The sequence below is a fragment of the Cucurbita maxima genome, unplaced genomic scaffold (assembly GCF_002738345.1).
Source record: "Cucurbita maxima cultivar Rimu unplaced genomic scaffold, Cmax_1.0 Cma_Scf00059, whole genome shotgun sequence".
NCBI classification, from domain to species: Eukaryota; Viridiplantae; Streptophyta; class Magnoliopsida; order Cucurbitales; family Cucurbitaceae; genus Cucurbita; species Cucurbita maxima.
In genome coordinates this window covers 343,489-362,350 of record NW_019272075.1, presented here as the reverse complement: position 1 = coordinate 362,350, position 18,862 = coordinate 343,489, and the positions used below count along the sequence as shown (strand labels likewise).

General features: G+C 36.7%; 1 protein-coding gene across 1 annotated transcript; it reads left to right on the top strand.

The window, feature by feature from the left end:
* Window positions 1-13,908: 13,908 nt before the first annotated feature.
* On the top strand, window positions 13,909-17,820 carry LOC111471863 (phosphate transporter PHO1 homolog 3-like). The gene is made up of 12 exons (XM_023117535.1): window positions 13,909-14,641; window positions 15,009-15,363; window positions 15,446-15,494; window positions 15,573-15,644; window positions 15,721-15,850; window positions 15,936-16,056; window positions 16,172-16,430; window positions 16,518-16,622; window positions 16,713-16,907; window positions 17,026-17,307; window positions 17,381-17,517; window positions 17,598-17,820. Exons 1-12 carry the CDS (start codon window positions 14,041-14,043, stop codon window positions 17,692-17,694), a joined length of 2,403 nt encoding a protein of 800 aa, XP_022973303.1. The 5' UTR covers window positions 13,909-14,040; the 3' UTR covers window positions 17,695-17,820.
* Window positions 17,821-18,862: the final 1,042 nt, after the last annotated feature.

The following is an 18,862-nucleotide window of genomic DNA, read 5'->3' as shown; positions in this document are numbered from 1 at the left end:
CAATCCTTGATGGTTTTTACTTTCTCATCTTTCATACCTACCCTGTCTGCTTCTATTACATGTCCAAGAAAGTTTTTGTTGTTGCGCGAACGCGCATTTTTCCCTCTTCACATATAATTGGTGTTCTCTTAGCTTTTCAAAAATTAAACAGAGGTGGTGTTGTTGCTCTTTCATGGTGGAGCTTTAAACCACTATGTCGTCCAAGTAAACTACAACAAATTTATCGAGGTACTCGTGGAAAACTTGGTTCATTAATGTGAAGAATGGCAGGGGCATTAGTCAGACCAAAAGGCATGACTAGGAATTCAAAGGTCTCATATCTAGTGACGCAAGTAATTTTGTGTTCATCTCCCTCAACAATCTGAACTAATAGTATCCCGACCTTGAGTCGAGTTTTAAGAATTACTTCTCACCATGTAGTCAATTTAACGAGTCTGTAATGATGGGTAGAGGGTACTTATTTCTGACAATGATCTTGCTTAGGGCGTGGTAGTCTATGCATAGGCGAAGACTCCCGTCCTTCTTCTTTTGAAATAACACCGGGGCTCCATAGGGAGCTTTCGCAAGTCTGATAAACCTAGCGATAAGTAGTTCATCCAATTGCTTTCATAGCTCCGCTAACTCAGGTGGAGCCATTCTGTAGGCATTCTTTGCTGGGGGTTTCGACCTAGGCATCAGTCCGATCTCGTGGTCTATGCCCTGAAGAGGTGGTAAGGTCTTTGATAGAATCTCTTGCATTACTTCGCGGTACTCGTCTAGTACGCGTTGTATTTCTACGAGAATAAATTCAGTTGTTTCTTCAGTTTCAACCACAAGGATGGCCATGAACGTTGGTTCGTTAAGTGCAAGACCTCGCTTAAAATGGAAGCCAAAATCATCTTGATTTCGTCAAGCAGTTTGATGCTTGTCAGGACAATAGGAAGGGTTCATCATGTTATGACTGTTACGGTCCTACATTTTTTTCCATGCGACATCGTGATCTTGACACGCTCAGGACTAGCCTTAAGGGGAATTAAGCCCCATATATATTTTTCGCCCTGGCTTTGTGACTTCGTCGGACATTAGGCAAGATTTGTCTTGCCAATCAAACATCGTTTGTGCGAAATCCAAGCTTATTCAACCACACACGTCACCTGCGTGTGCATGTTCAATCGTCTGCGACACATCTGACTTACCTCTACACTAGGCAAGTCATACAGCTCGACCTTGCCTCTGCTCGGGCCAAGGTCACTCAATGCAAAGTCGCATCTCATCATGTCATCTCGATCCCCATCGACAAGGTTCATATGTCTTGACGCCATCCCGAGTCTTGGGATGTCGTCGGCCATCATAACTCACTCGGTCATGCCATCGAGAATGGACTCACGTGTCTTTCATCTCATTGGGACTTCCCGAACATCTATCCATCCGAGTTCTACAGAGGCATTGGCCCTCCCATGCCCATGGCGAGTCATTTACGAATACCGTACTGGATAGCGGGTGTATGTAGCAACCTCCAACACGCGGGCTACGGCGCAATACTGGCACACCCTTGTCGTCTGGTATTGTTCTTCAAAAACCCATTCAAAGGAAGTCGCTCGAGATACTTGTCTCGGCACGCTCACCCACACTGTGACAGACGTATGTGCCACAAGGTAGCTCACTTAGGCCACAAGACCTAGGGGTGGTGGAGGGCTAACACCATGGTTCCCCCATAGTACATTTTGAGTCATTTCCAATCTTCCAGGCATAGACATGATTTTGGTGAACAGTCATACGGTGTCATGCATTGTCCGTCCGGTATCCGATTTGTTGACTCTGGCAATTGGGAGGAAAGTGTCGACGAAAAAACTGGCCGAAGGAAGATTTCTTCGAAGGAAAAATAATGAAAAGTAAAAGGATAGAGATTTGCTGAAGCACAAGGCCCGTCTAGTGGTGAACGGCTACGTCCAGAAACAAGGTGTGAACTTCGAAGAGGTATTTGTGCCGGTGGCAAGGTTAGAATCCGTCCGGCTTTTGCTAGCATTCGCGGCACATTGCTCTTGGGAGGTCCACCACATGGACGTGAAATCCGCTTTCCTTAACGGAGAACTGAAAGAGACTGTCTACGTCCGACAACCACCTGGCTTCCTGGACAACAACAATTCAGGTAAGGTATTGCGCCTGCACAAGGCACTCTACGATCTTCGACAAGCACCACAAGCCTGGAACGCGAAGCTCAACAGTACCCTACTGTCACTGAAGTTTGAGCGTTGTGCCTCTGAGCATGGCATGCATTTTCACGGCCACGACGAGCAGCGACTAATTGTGGGAGTGTACGTCGACGATCTCATAATCACTGGAGGCGACATGGAATTCCTCAGAAGGTTCAAGAGGGAGATATCAAAGAATTTCAAGATGAGCGATCTCGGCGTACTCAACTACTACCTTGGCATCAAAGTGCAACAGAGTACTACTAGCATCATCATCTGCCAAAGTGCGTACGCAAAGAAGCTGCTGGACACAATTGGGCTTGCGGACAGTAACCCTACAAGGACGCCAATGGAGGCCCAGCTTCAGCTAAGGAAGGTCAATACTACGATGACAGTCGATGCCACCAATTACTGCAGTATTGTCGGGAGCCTGCGCTATCTGGTAAACACACGCCCTGACCTTGCTTACTTAGTTGGATATGTGAGTAGATTCATGGAAGCACCTCGAGAGGAGCATCTTGTGGCTGTCAAGCGTATCCTGCGCTATGTGGCTGGAACAAAAGGCTGGGGTGTGAGATACAGCGCAGGGAAAAAAAAGACGAAGCTTGAGCTGGTCAGCTACAGTGACAGTGACATGGCTGGTGACGTTGATGATCGTAAGAGCACCAGCGGGATGATCTACTTCCTTTCAAGCGGCGCGATCTGCTGGCAATGTTTTGTCTTCCTGCGAAGCAGAATACATCGCCGCTTCGACAGCGGAAACACAGGGGGTCTGGCTTGCGCGACTGATGGCAGAACTCATCGAAAGAGAAAGCAATCCACCAATGTTATATGTGGACAACAAAGTTACGATCTCCCTGATCAAAAATCCAGTACTGCACGACCGGAGCAAGCACATAGAAACCAGATTCCACTACATCCGAGAATGTGCAGATCGAGGGCTCATCAAGATTTATTTCATCCGAACAGAAGAACAGCTTGGAGACATTTTCACCAAGTCCCTGGCGCGGATAAAATTTGATGAACTACGCTCAAAGATCGGAGTTTAAATAATAAGGTAGATATACCACAACTTTTAGGAGGAGATTGTTAAATAAAAGTTATGGTTTTCTTAGATTTCGTTATTGTTTTTTACTCTTCAAAAGTCTGAATTAACGCTAACCGTTGAATAAAAGAGCGTAATTTTTGTTGGTCATTTTGGTTGGGCACAAGTCTTTGCCCACTACTTTCCATTTTTAGGATTAGAGTTGTTATTTAAACTTTTCAAACTGAATGGAAATCAAATCATCGAGTCTTCAGCAAATCTCTCTTCTTTTACTTTCCGTTATTTTTCCTTCAAAGAAATCTTCCTTCGACTAGTTTTTTCATCGATGCTTTCCTCCCAATTGCCAGAGTCAACACGATTGACACTAAAATTTGCGAGCATTCATATTTCATATGGATGGAATTTACTCCCAAACCGCATGCCCAAATTCCTTCTAGAACTTCGAATTTTGAGGTTAAGGCCCGGGACCCTACTCGGCCCTTCAACAAGCCTATCTTTGCTCTTCTTGTCTATCTGATGTCTCTGTCTTGCTTATTTTTCAACTAGTCTTGTGGAGTCATCCACCATAGGCACAAGGTGATGGCTCGAGGAATACACGTGTGCTCGCATATTGGAGCACCTTTACGGTGTGAGGGACCATTCGGCTCTCCCCCACTCAATTCGGCTGCATTTGTAAGATGTTATGTTCATATTTTGCACCAATCACGTGACCTTTTTGGTCATATCTTTCATGTGGAGAAATCTAAGACCACGATGGAACAAGAATAGAGTAAACTACCTTAACCAAGAATCAAGAACCTTCTAAGACCTCCCATGGTACAACATGTTCATGATTTAGACTACGCTACTTGAAACGTATGAAGTCTTGAGCGTAGGTATTCAAACTATGCCGCTTGGAATGCAATAAGTCATGAGCATAGGTATTCAGGTTGTATCACAGGGCAAGCCTTGGGTGTAGGATTAGACTACATCACTTAGAACGTAAGAAGCCTTTGATGTAGATTTTTAGACTATGCCACTTTAAACGCATGAAACCTTGGGTATAGGTTTTCAGACCGTATCACAGGGCAAACCCTAGATGTGGGTTCAGGCTACATCAAACCGTATCACAAGGCAAACCCTAGATGTGGGTTCAGGCTATGTCAAACCGTATCACAAGGCAAACCCTAGATGTGGGTTCAGGCTGCGTCATTTGAAACACATGAAACCTTGGACATAGGTTAAGACTGTGTTGCTTGGAACACATGAAGCCTTGGACATAGGTTATCAGGTTCATAATTAGTACCATAAATCCTAGGGGAGTATCTTAGAGAACGATCCAAGAACAGAACAGAACAAGAACCTAAAAGGTACCAAGAACAAAACAAAGATCAAGGACTAGAACATGGATCAAGATCCAGTTCTAAGGACAAGAACGAAGAATCATAGTACTAAGGCCCTTAGATTAGAACTCAGGTTTTGGGATCCAAGAACCAGGGTCCTCAGGATAGATCATGATAAGAACCCACAAGTAAACAACATAACTAAAGGGCCTAAGTACTTACGACAAGAACAAGAAAAAGAGAAGAAAAAGTGTTGTACCCTAGCATATCAAGGCACGGTTAAGAGCCTATATAAGTAAGCTACTTTTTGAGTCTTTATTCTCATTCCATGTTTTCCATATTTTTCAGATTAACAAAAAGTTGGTCGAGACCGGGAGCGGGCCCTAAAGCAGGTGACATAGACAAGCCTCACCGATTGTCCTCAACCGTTTTTTAAAAATAAATGTTTTATGTCCATTCCTTATTTTGTGTTTTAACTACTTAGTTATAAACACATTTTGTTATAATATAAATATAATGTATTTTATGTTTTAAATTTTATTTGTTTTACTTCGTGAAAAATTTACCCATCTTTTTAGAGTCATCAAATCAGCTCGGTCGTTCCATCTACCTTCCGCGAACTCTGCCAGTGGTGATGAGTTTTCTAGGGAATATCTTCTTTCTTCTCTCTCCCAATTCTCCAAACTCTCTCTCTCCTTTTTCTTTCACACGTATTTAGCTAGGGTTCTCCGTGACCCAAGAACGAAAAAATGACTTCTTTCCCTTTATGTTGATTTTGACCATTTTTTAGTATTACATCCGGTGAGTATTTAAAAATACTCAGTAAATGACCTCATTGTTACCGTTGGAAAATGCAAATCACATGCAACATCATTTATGGTGGGACTTACTTTTTGTGACTATTTCTTGAGTTCTACTTTCTTTTCCTAGTAGGGTTGGATGCATAGTATTTTCGTACACATGGTTCACACATATGCACATGAACCCACTAGGTAAACTCATATATGTATTCCCTAAGTCTGATTATGGGTTAGTGCATGCTATCACCACCAAAAACCAACGAAAAGAAAGGAGTGCATATCATATCATAATGTACACATCTGTGCATAACATATTGAAAAAGTAACCCTTGCTCATGACATACATCATGCATGAAGTCCTGCATTATAAATCATGGTACATGGTCATGATTTACATCATACTTCCATACTTTTCGTGACATGAATTCTCTATGAAACATACATGCATGTGCATGACATATCACTTATATTTATCATACATGGTTCATCAAATGTCTCATAAGGCATTATTTGATCATAGTACCATAGATCAATATACTAGAAGTACATGTATCACAAAAGATCATAAATCGATCATATCACAAGTAATAGCACAAATAAAACACAAGTTATGGGTTAGTCATAACATCATATAATTCGTCCAACCTAGCCCCAAATCACTAAATTTTCTAAGTCAATGTTATTTTATTCTGTTTATAGAGGTTTGGTTCTGAAAAAGAGGTTTAGTTAGTGGTTCAAGTCTAAAGTAGATGTTCGTCAGGAGGTTTGGTTTTGAGAAAGTAAGGGATGTGGAGTATGGGCGTGTATATATTTCAAACCGATATAATAGCATATCTCGACTCCAAGAGTGGATACATGGCAAGTAACGAGATCGTACGATGATAGTGTTGTGGGGTTTATAACAGCATGTTTACGCATTTATAATACTTTATATCTAAACTTTTTTTTTTTTTTTTCGTTAATACTCAAATTCATTTTATATTTTATAAAATTTTATTGATATCCCTAATAAAGATTTTAAATTGTATTATGGAAACCCATTTCTCTTCGTATCATTTTTAAAAAAATTTCAAAAGCTATTGGCATTTTAAAATCTAAAAGTTGGGTCATTAAAAATTATAACTTTAAATTAAAAATTCTAAGTAAATAAATATATTTTGAATTTTGTTTTGGTAAAGAAAAATTAAGTTCTTTCAAAATATTTATATATTTATATTTATCCTTCAATTTTTTTTAAAAAAAAATGATCATTTTATTGTCTAACTTTAAAAATATTTACATTTTGAGATCTTGGACTTCAAAAAAAAAATAATAATAATAATAATAATAAAATAAAATAAAAAATACAATTTTAAAAATGTATTATTAAGAGTAAATTTTAATTTTTTTAGATTTTATCGAGAGTCTTATAGATAAATTTTCTAAGTGGCTGTAGAAGAAAAAAATAGTAAAAGATCCATAAATTCAAAAATATATATATGTTAAAAAATAGTGAAAAGTTGAGAAAACTCAGTCATAATCAACTTCAAGGGGTAAAATGGTCATTTTGACTCCTCTCTTGAGTATGTTGGTGGTCTAATTGAGCTAAGGGAGAACTACTTAGAGTCTGAGCTTTTTCAAATTCCCTTGAGAAGAACTACTTAGAATATCGAAGATATCAAGTCTCGGTGTTCGATTTGCTCAAATCCATCCACAATTAAGGAAGAACGAAAGGTAAATAATTATGATTTTTTTTTTTTTTTTTTTTTTTTTTTTTTTTTTTTTTTTTTTTTTTTTTTTGGTTTTCCTTCATATATGTTGGTTATACTTAAATTTTAGATTTAAGAAAACCAGAGTTGAATCGGATAGGAAGTTGGGCGTTCCGACATGCATCAAGAGCAGTAAGATTTACAGTTTTGGTTCAACTTCAACTTGATTATAAATTACGAGAAAAATAATTTTGTAGAGATGGATTAAAATTCTACAAATTCTGAAATTGATACAAGTTAGGTAAAAAATTATGTAAATCATAAGAAAATAGGAAGAAGTCAAAATAGCAATTGAATCTCAGTTGGTTTTAATGCAAGGGACATGTGTCGATCAAGGAAGTATGGAGTGCGGCCAGCTGCAATGTGGACCGTGTCGTGTAATGAAAACTAAAACATTTTTTTGCTCAACTCGACCTAAGCACATGTCGTTAGAGGGTAACTCGATACTATTTTACTTCTATTTTGCTATTTTTCGCCCTAATTTTGCTTGAATTAAGAGCTACTAGAGAAATTTCATAAATTTTGGAGCTTCTCACACACAGGAAAGCTAGCTCGGGGAGGCACGTGACATCCAAGTATGTAAACACACCGACTTTAAACAAGTAATACTTATAGGGATATAAAATACCTTTTCTATTTCCTTATAGTTTAATTTTTTAAAATAAAACCTAAATATTTTTTTATCCAAAAAAATTAAAGGTGGGTAGCATTTGTGGAAAGTCAAAAATGTTGAGTATATTTTTGTTAGTTCCATTTATTCATTTATTTTAATGAAATATTTCAATGTTTTATTAACAAAAAAAAATCACGTGTGTCAAATTAAAGCAGCTGCGACTGTACGCCTCCCTTCGTCCTATCAACTTTTCTTTTACGGTTTTCCATGAAAATATTAGAAAAAGTTTTAAATTAATTTTGATATAACCAAATTACGATTTACCATATATATTATATTTGACTATTTATCATAGACAAATATTTATATCTTTATTTTCTATTAAACTTGCCGTAGTAATTATATTTGTCATTTTATTATAGACAAAATCTTGTATTCATTTATTACTTTTCCATGTTATTTGTAATTTATTTAATTATGTAAATGATTATAAATTGAGAACTTCCCCCACTATATAAGCGTGGTGGTTTCAGCAAATATTTTCACGATGGTCTCTGTATGCCAACACGGGTCATTCACATGTATCTTATGAAAAATCCTAGAAGGTCACCCCACATCAAATTACTAAAAGTAAAACACAAAATGAGTTTTTAACAATATTTTAAAAAGAAAAAATATGTAATTATAAAAAATCACTATTTAAAATAAATAAATAAAAATAATAGAACATTCTTTTTAAAATACACTAATCTATTTACAGAAAATAAATAGAAAGAATTATCTATTTCTGTATAAAATAATTGCCCTAATCATAAAAATTTAAATAATAATAATAATAATATAAAATAAAATAAAAAAGTGGAAGATAATGAAAAAGATGTAATTATGTTATATATATATATATATATATTCAGTTTTGTGGGAATATTGGATTTGTTTAATTGATTTGAATGATAGAAAAGGTCATAAGCATTAAACCCAAATTAATTAGTCAATAATACTCACTTTTGGGTTGAAATTGGTCTATTAAACACGTAGTTGGAGAAAAGAGTTTGGGAAGTATTCAAACAAAACGTTGGTCAAAACAGGTTATCTTTGATTATCTTATGCTTTGACCCCTTTTTGAATTAGGTCAAATTAAGATCAAATTGGGTTTAACTGGGATCACATGAATGGGGGACGTGTGCACTTAAGTCGGTTATAGTCAGTATCTCTATAATTATGTATTACTGACTTATGATACAAGTGACCTCTAAATGGTATGAAATTTGATAGGGAGACTGGAGATTATGCTTAGTTTTAAGGTATTAGAGTAGGTTAAAGGACTTATTTCTTAGACCTAGAATCTTTTATATTGTTTGCTTTCTGCATGGCTCGTTTAAGTCTTACTTGAAACAACCTGAAAAAATGAGATCTTTAATAAAAAAAATAATATATATAAACATTTCAAGACTTAAAGGCCCTAATGTTCGCATGAAGTTTAACACATTGACTATGGTAAAATTTAGATAAATAGTTTTACCAAACTTTGAACTTGAAACTAATGTCATGAGTTCAAATAGATTGACTTGGATTTTAAAGGACATAATCAAACTGTCATTATGGTTAAATTAGTTACACTAGCTTAAGCTAACAAGGTAAGTGATCACTTTATTGTTGATGTTGGAAAAATTGTATGATCTATGATGACGCATGTCCTTTGGCCCCTGCATGCGTCATAATGCTATGTTATGTGATGGTGTATGATGTCACGTTATGTATGTAAGTGATGTTCTATTATGCCATGATTTGAATGAAAAAAATACTAGGTATGTAATGTTATGTCTTACCCGGTAAGGCCATGTTATAGATTATATAATGATGCAAGATGAAAGTCATGATAATTACTATGCATACGTGATTCATATGTGTATTATGACACATATGAAAGGAAGAACAAAATGATTCTTATTTTGTCCAATGATTTTAAACCATGAGGACCTCATGCATTTATGTATGCCAAGTGCATCGGGGTACTTCCCCGTTATATTACGTTAGTACAAATGCGTAAATTCGATTTTTATGTTCGGTCATGATATCATGTGGATCTTTTCCTCTGTGTTGTCTAGTGACGCATAAGCACATTTTGCCGGACGAAGGCAGACCCAAGGGGTATATATACGAGTCTGCTTGGTGGACCCATGTGCGCGTGTGTGAGGAGGTGTCACACATCCAACCCTGCCCAAATTAGAAAGAACTCAAAATCATACTATGCTGGTTTAAAGAAAATGTCACATCATATATGTGTGTTTGCATTACTCAACTCCAAGGGTGCCTTAATCTTCCGAAGTTCAGGTCTCTCCACTTATGTTATGGCATAACCGATCCTCAACGGACTACGCTTTCACCATTGATTTTGGGTATATGGAGGCCACGTGTCACAACCATATTAATCAAGAAAATTAAATAGCAAAAGCACGTGCAGAGGGATCGAAGACAGCCACTGCTGCAAGGGTTCAGCGAGACCGTTGACGCAGGACAGGGACATACATCATCCTTTCAAGGAAAATAAAATCCAGCCACTGCTGCATGGGTTCAGTGAGACCCTTGACACAAGATAGGGACATACTGATCAACCTGTAGGAATTCGTCACGTTGGGCGTTTGAACGCAAACCACGAGCTTGGAGAAGGTATCAATAGTCAACACACCGCAAGCAGATGACGCGACTACTCCAACCTTAGACGCTTGGGCCCTCGCACATGGACTGCCCTCCCGTTGAGTGCCCAATTTCACTCTCATTTGTCTGTTTTTCGCTAGAAAAGTCGTTTGGATAAGCATGCCATGTATATTGTGAAAAATAATTATTGAAAATACCCTTAGAATGAGATTTTTAAGATGTACACTTCTTGAAACGTTTTACATTGTGCAAGAAGGGAGGATGAATGTTGTGATATGTGCTCCAGATGATTGATCAATTGAGCTTGCATGTAGATAATGTTTCCCGTATATTTAACTGATTGATAGGGTTATCTACCTAAAAAACATGCATGATTGTATGAAGTTAAGAAAAGGGTGCTACAGCTGGGACAATTTCACGTTTACTTATGTCATAAAAATTTTAGTAGATCGAACACCTTAGGTTTGTGGGCAACAATATGTGGTCAAGACTATAGTACTCCCATAAATTAGATTATCTCCAAGGAATTACTCTCGAGTGTCATAAAAATGTTAAGATTTAAACCACCTAGACATTCTAAGAACCTAGTAAGCTTCCATGAAATCTAAGGATGACTAATAAAACATACTAGGTTATGAGCCGTGTGAATGATATGAGCCGGGCCAAGATCACTTTATATTTCCTTGGGTAGGTATAAAACTTCAAAGTTTGACTAAGCAGTGCCCCTACCAAGTTGTAGATAATTAGGAACTCGTGTCCTCGAGCTTTACTCAGATCAACTAGATAGAATTGCATGATGAGGCTATTTGAGTTACCATTGAATGTAGAAACATGTCAAAGGTCGACATTGTAAATTTGTAATCAGTCCTGAGAGCATTAGAAGGACTACGTAGGTAGTTAGCTCAAGATAACCGTCCCTAGTATGTGTAGAAACAACCTCGAGCTTTCTGAACAAGATCATGTTGTCGTAAATCTGTCTGAGATGGATAAGAAACGACACCGCTAAGCTTAGTAGTTTGTCGACACACGAGGTTCTCCCCTAGATTTAGTGTGAATTTATGACCCTATGTTAAGGTTGCCATTATGATGTTCAGATCAGTTGATGTGATACTGTCAAAACAGATATAACGAGATCACACCTCAACCCACGATATCGATATTATTGTAGCGATGCAGATTGATTAAGTTTAAAGATTAGAAAAGTTAGTTCACCCAAAAAATGAGGCACGTCATCTAATAGATCCATAGTACTAGAACCTCGTGAACAATTCTAGACAATGATTTTCTCTATGATGATTAAGAGAAACTACTCAAAACTTCATGGCCTTTCCAGAAACTCAAATAGAGCTTGAACTTCTTGGAGCCATGAAAAAACCAAGTGATAACTTATCAGAATTTGGATACGATGAGAGCTTACAAGTAAACTGTGTACTGAATATTTTTTTTGTACTCACTACATTTTATATTTCTTTTTCAAGTGTTCACTAGTTGCTAGTCGAAGTGAGGGAGCGTTCGAGAGCTTCGTAGTCATACCGAAGGTCGTCCTAGTGCATCAATCCGTCTATAAATTTTAATCTTTTGTGTGGTTAAAAATTGTATCCCTATCTCTAGATCTTTCATGTATGTCTCAGTCGTTCTTAGTCTTTTTATCCTTATCCAATGTTTTTTTTCCTCCTTAAAAGACAAAAAGCTAACTTGGTCGGAAATATTTGTCTAATGAAATCGGTATATATAATAATAAAATTCAAGTAAAAATGGTCAAAATTGGGTACTCAAAATATGAGTTGGACTAAGTCAAAACAAGCTACGTTTAATTATCCACTATAAATATTTTTTAAAAAATAAAATCATCCCTTTTAATTTGTTAAATATTATTCAATTATATACGTTAATAATAAAGCAATGAATTAACATTTCATAAATAAATGTTTATTGAATTATTAAAATATATTTTTTTAAAAAATAAAACATTATATATTGATTTACATATAATTGGGACCCACATTAATGGCTGCGTCCTGACTTGTCAAGCCGACAAAAACAACAATGGAGCAATAATTTAGATTACCAAATTGACCTTCGCCTGTCAGAACGACTTGTCGTACTGACACTGTTGTCGTAAACGGCATTCCAAAATTTGTAAATAAACCATTCTATTTTTAGAATTTAGATTTTAAAATTCACTATTTATTAAAATTTTAATTAAACAATATAAAAATATCATCAAAATATCATATAAATTAAGAATATAGTCATTATTTTAAATAAATTATATTGTATTTCATTCAAGTTTATTTATTAAATTATCCTTTTTTTTTATTCATTTAGGTCTTAAGAATATTAAATAATGTGAGAATATATAATAAATATACATTATTTTTTCAAAGTTGAAAACTCTTTTATTTTATTATCTAAAAAAAAGTCTTTTTTAAATATTAACAATTGGGTTGAAACCTTCCTCTTGATTTCATTCCAATTCATTCTAGAAATACAAAATATTAATTTTCATATTAATTGTTTCAATTTGCAAATATATTAATAAATTTCATATTGGTCACTATTATATATATAATTTCAAAGCAAAATAAAATAAAAAATGTGGTATATTAAAGATATTTAGTACTGGTAATTTATTGGATTATAAATAAAGAATTTTAAGTGTGGTGGATTAAACAAACATTTTTATCGTAAAACTAATGATTTGTTTTACTCTTTGAAATTTATTTTTGTTAATTATTCGAAAACACGTGTTACGTGACATGGGAATAATTTGGTTATTTGAAATGGAATAAAAAAAAACTCAAACCCACCATCATTGAACAGACTTTTATTCGCAATACATTTTTAATTATAATTTTAATATCAGACACCACCAGAGGCATACATCCTTTTTTGCTTTACCTAACTGTCACCTAATCCAATTAAAATTCCCCCTACATTAAAATAAAAATAAATTTTGAAAAATGAACGTGACCCATTCCCATATTTGAATTCAACCCTCTTTTTTTTGTCTTTTTCTTCCATTTTTTAATATTTACTTTTCTCCCGATTAAAAGTCTCCTTTCAATTATTAATGGATAGATGTTAAAGTGTTAAAAAACTTACCATCAGTAAAAAAATATCACACTAAACAGAGTGGAGGACTCGAGTATGTTCTCATTCCAATTCTGTCCACCTCACATACATACATACATACATACATACATACATACATACATACATACATACATACATACATACATACATACGTGAGGGACAGGATTGTATCCCCTTCTATCTATGTTCCTAATTCTGTCCTGCTCACGTATGTACGTACATACATATTCTCTAAATAAAGTTAGAACATAATTATATTCTCTGTTCCTAATTCTGTGTTGCGACAGGGTTATATCCCCTTCTAAACGAATTTGGAGACATGTGGGTACATACATACCTGAGAATGAAAAATTTGTGACATCGAGTAGCTGACTAGGCTGCTGCTTTATTATTATTATTATTATTATTTTTTCTTTCAAATCTCTCTCTCTCTCCGAAGCTTCCATGGCAGCACGCCATTTGTTCAATTCTTTGAAATGCTCTCATTTCTCCTTTCTATAAATACATCTCCCATTCCTGTTAATCTTCCCACTTTCTCCCTCCCTTTTCTTCCTTCCCTCAACTGAATTTCTCTCCCTGCAATCTCCATGAAGTTCGGCAAGGAATTCACCGCCCAAATGGTGCCGGAATGGCACGAGGCTTACATGGATTACAGTTTCCTCAAAACCCTTCTCAAACAGATTCAACGATTCAAGCTCAGAAATGGCCCTCCTCACACCCCTCAGCCTTCCGGCTTGAAGCGCAAGCTTACTCTCTACAGAGCCTTCAGCGGCCTCACCCAATCTTACATTCATCCTTCCACTCCTTCTTCCCATTCCGATATCGAGAGCCAGGCCATTCTCGTCAGCTCTGCGCACGAGAATGGCTCCCACAGTTACAAGACTACCTTCCTCATGGCCGCCGATGAAGGAGGGGAGTACGAACTCGTCTACTTCAGGAGGCTGGATGATGAGCTTAATAAAGTGAATAAGTTCTATAAATCTAAGGTGGAGGAGGTTATGAAGGAAGCGGAGATGTTGAATAAGCAGATGGATGCTTTGATTGCTTTCAGAGTTAAGGTTGAGAATCCTCAGGGTTTGGTTTTCGATATGTCTGAGAAGACTGTGGAGATCACTCGTCTTGCTTCCGGGATTGCGGCTTCTTCCGCTGCTTTATCCGCTTCCACGCCTAAAGGAGCCAAATCTGGAAGTGAGTCTTCATTTCATTTCGTTGATTTCTGAATGCTATTTTGTTCATTTCATTTCATTGATTTCTGAATGGTATCTGATCTTCAATTTCTCATGGATTTTTGTTCATGTTTACGTTTGTTGATGATCTGATCTACTCTTCAATTTTTCATGGATTTGTTGAACTAAAAACCATTTGAATGTATTCTGTTCATGTTTACGTTTGTTGATGATCTGATCTGCTCTTCAATTTTTCATGGATTTGATGAAGTAGAAACTGTTTGAATGTATTCTGTTCATGTTTACGTTTGTTGATGATCTGATCTGATCTTCAATTCTTCATGGATTTGACGAAGTAAAAACTGTTCGAATGTATTTCTGATGAGCAGAGAGACCTCACATGGCCATGGAGATAATAGAAGAAGGTGGGGCTGGTGAGCTTGGTCAATCTGATGAATCCAATGAAGATGGGAATGAAATCGACACGAAATCGAGAAATAAAAAGGTTGTAGAAGATAATTCAAGCAAAGCCAAGGGTGTCAGACCACCTCCATTAGATGTTCTTGATCGTGTCAAAATCAATAATCCCATTGAAACACCTCGTTCAACCATCAAGGGCTTCCTTAAGTTCCCTCAAAACTCCGACCTACGGTTCAGCAGAGACAATCTCAAGAAAGTTGAAGAACAACTCAAGCAGGCCTTCTCTGTGTTTTACCAGAAACTTAGGCTTCTGAAGAGCTTCAGGTAAAACCTCTTATCTTCTTCTTTGATCCGTTCTTTAAATGCTCCAATTCCTAATCGTTTCTCATTGGTGCAATTTACTCAGCTTCTTGAATACACTCGCCTTCTCCAAGATCATGAAGAAATATGACAAGGTATTTCACTGAACATTTCATCACAAATGCTTCCTTCCTTTCTTCCTTATTTCTTATGTATTTGTTATTTGATTGCAGATTACATCAAGAGACGCATCAAAAGCATACATGAAAATGGTGGATAGTTCTTACCTTGGAAGTTCAGATGATGTGAGATATAGCTTCTTTGCCATTTTAAATTCAACTATTCCTTTCAAGTTCTCTGATATTCTAAATGCCATTACAGGTTGCCAAGTTAATGGAGAGAGTTGAGAACACATTCATCAAACATTTCTGCAACGCCAACCGCAGCAAAGCGATGAATATTTTAAGACCCAAAGCCAAGAGAGAGAGACATAGAACAACATTTTCCATGGGTAACTCTAACTGCTCTGATTTTCAATCATGATTTGTTGTTGTACCACTTGAGCTTATGTTTAGTTGAACTCAAATGATTTGCAGGTTTTCTAGCTGGCTGTTCTGCAGCTCTTGTTTTAGCCCTCATTTTAATTATCCGTGCTCGCCATATCATGGATAGCAGAGGAAGCACAAAGTACATGGAAACCATGTTTCCCCTTTACAGGTAACTACAAATCTAAACTCATATTGCAATCTGTTTATACATTCTCAATCTTTACTGAGTAATGAACTTTATTCTGTTCTATTGGTTGATATGTGAACTCTGATATGTTATGCAGCTTGTTTGGATTTGTTGTTCTGCATTTGGTTATGTACGCAGCCAACATATACTATTGGAGGCAATATCGAGTGAATTATTCCTTCATATTTGGTTTCAAGGAAGGAAATGAGTTGGGGTATCGTCAAGTTCTCCTTATTGCTTTTGCTCTAGCTGTTCTTGGTCTAGGCTCAGTCCTCTCAAATCTTGACATGGAAATGGATCCAAGAACAAAAGATTTCAAAGCATTTACAGAACTTCTGCCTCTGTTTGCGGTTATTGTAAGATTTTCACCTTAACCTTCTCAAGTAGTCTTAATTTTGCATATACCATAATGCTAATTAAACTCCCTTTGTTTCCTTCTGCAGCTTGTAACTGCAATACTTATCTGCCCGCTTAACATCATATATCGCTCAAGTCGTTTCTTCCTCCTCACATGTCTGTTTCACTGCATCTGTGCTCCGCTCTACAAGGTAAATTACGACGTTCATAATGTATACGTAAGCTCGGAGATACTGAAGTTGCTGTTGTAATTTTGAACTAAAACAAATGTGTTGTTTCAGGTGGTGCTCCCTGACTTTTTCTTAGCTGATCAGTTAACAAGCCAGGTCCAAGCACTCAGAAGTTTGGAATTTTACATTTGCTATTATGGATGGGGAGATTACAGAATTAGAGTAAACACTTGCAAGGCCAGCGCTGTATTCCAAACCTTCAGTTTCATTGTTGCCGTTATTCCATACTGGGCACGCCTTCAACAGGTACTCCAATCATGCCATAAGATCTTAGCATTGTAGAAAAAACACAAGCAACTCTCACAGGCTATCTGAACGTAGTCGTTTCGAGCTTAATATCATTTATTCTTTTGTAATTTTGCAGTGTCTTCGTCGGCTGTATGAAGAGAAGGATAAAATGCACGCCCTGAATGGATTGAAATACTCGTTTGCTATAGCTGCTGTTTGCTTCAGGACAGCATACAGTCTGAATAAAAGCTTGTATGTTTGGTATGTACTAGCTTGGATATTTTCAGTGATAGCAGCCGTGTCGGGCACGTACTGGGACCTCGTCATTGACTGGGGGCTTCTGCAACGCCATTCGAAGAACCGCTGGTTAAGAGACAAACTCCTGGTCCCTCAAAAGAGCATATACTTCATTGCTATGGTGAGTGACATACTCAACCAGAAAACAATTGTGTTGTTTTTGGCCATTTCTAAAGGAAATGACAACATTGCAGGCTTTGAACGTGGTGCTGAGACTTGCTTGGATGCAAACTGTGTTGAACTTCCAAGTCTCATTCTTGCACAGAGAAGGGTTGATTACGATCGTTGCTAGCTTAGAGATCATTCGTCGAGGGATATGGAACTTCTTCAGGTATTTGAACTTTGATTGTATATCATGTTTCTGTTAAAGGGTAATGTATGTATATAAATATGTTTTTGATTATGATACAGGATTGAAAACGAGCATTTGAACAATGTTGGAAAATACAGAGCGTTCAAATCAGTGCCTTTGCCTTTCAACTACGATGAAGATGACAAAGATGACTGAGTGATGATTCAGAATGTTTGAAATGAGTTATTTATTTGTTATATAATATGTATAGCAATTTTTTTGCAAAAACTTGCAGTGTTCAATCTGTTAGATGAGAAATGCAAAGAAAGAATTATTTTATGCGTACCTTTGAGTAAATGGTTGTAGCAGGTGGAGAGTGAGTGAAGATTTTGGGTGTGGGGAACCTGAAATTCCACAAATTGGCAGCCAACCAAAAGTTGATTGTCGCAATTTATTAGTTCCCGCCCATAGCTATATCATGAATACAACTTGACTTAATCGAGCATGGTGACGTTGAGGAGCGTAAGGATAGGATGGCTCTTACTGCCATCTACCAAGTAGTCTCGGAGGATGTCCTTTTCATGTTGGCAAAGAAGGACTCGACAAAGGTAGCATGGAAGACGCTGCAAACAATGCATGTGGGTGTGGTATGTGTCAAGAAAGCAAAGGTGTAGACCTTGAAAGAGTGAGTTTGAGGCTATCCACACGAAGGACGGTGAGTCAGTAGATGACTTTGCCATGAACTTGACGACAATTGTCAGTGACATCCGTTCATTAGGCGACATGATGGAGGAGATCTCCGTATTCAAGAAGTTCATTCAATCTGTTCCCCCAAAATTCTTGCAGATTGTTACCTCCATCGAATAGTTCAACGACCTCAAGAACATGGCCCAAAGGACACCCAGCTCGTGCTTCAACCCATCCATGCGACTCGCGTGCTCGACCTGACCTGACTCTTACCTCGTTCCGGCTCAATTTCATGTTTTTTTGGCAGCTCCAAATATGCTAATAGACTCAGTTTTGAGTTATTCAATGTTTGGGACATGAAACTAAAGGGAATTAACTCTTCATCCATATAGCAAAACTATTGGATATGATTTTGATTTTATTAAGAATTAAAACAAAACAATAAATACGAGAACAATAGTTTTATTTGGGTAGAAATTTTAGCTTGTAAGACTCCTCAAATTATTCCAACTATACAGAAGTTCTTCGCAATTCACAAGATCTCTATAAGAGAGTATCAAAAGAATTCTTTAAAGGGAAAATTTAGTTATACACATAGTGCCACTCATATTAACCAAATAATATATTTTAATATTTAATATATTATAATATAATATCTTATTCTAATCATATTTAAATGTTAACATATTTTAATATA

What these genes read in the sequence shown, in the direction of transcription:
- LOC111471863 (XM_023117535.1), top strand. Translation starts at nt 14,041, where the DNA reads ATGAAGTTCGGCAAGGAATTCACCGCCCAAATGGTGCCGGAATGGCAC. An exon ending in TAAAGGAGCCAAATCTGGAA is followed by an intron (nt 14,642 to 15,008) that starts GTGAGTCTTCAT and finishes TCTGATGAGCAG; the next exon opens with AGAGACCTCACATGGCCATG. An exon ending in TGCCTCTGTTTGCGGTTATT is followed by an intron (nt 16,431 to 16,517) that starts GTAAGATTTTCA and finishes TTCCTTCTGCAG; the next exon opens with CTTGTAACTGCAATACTTAT.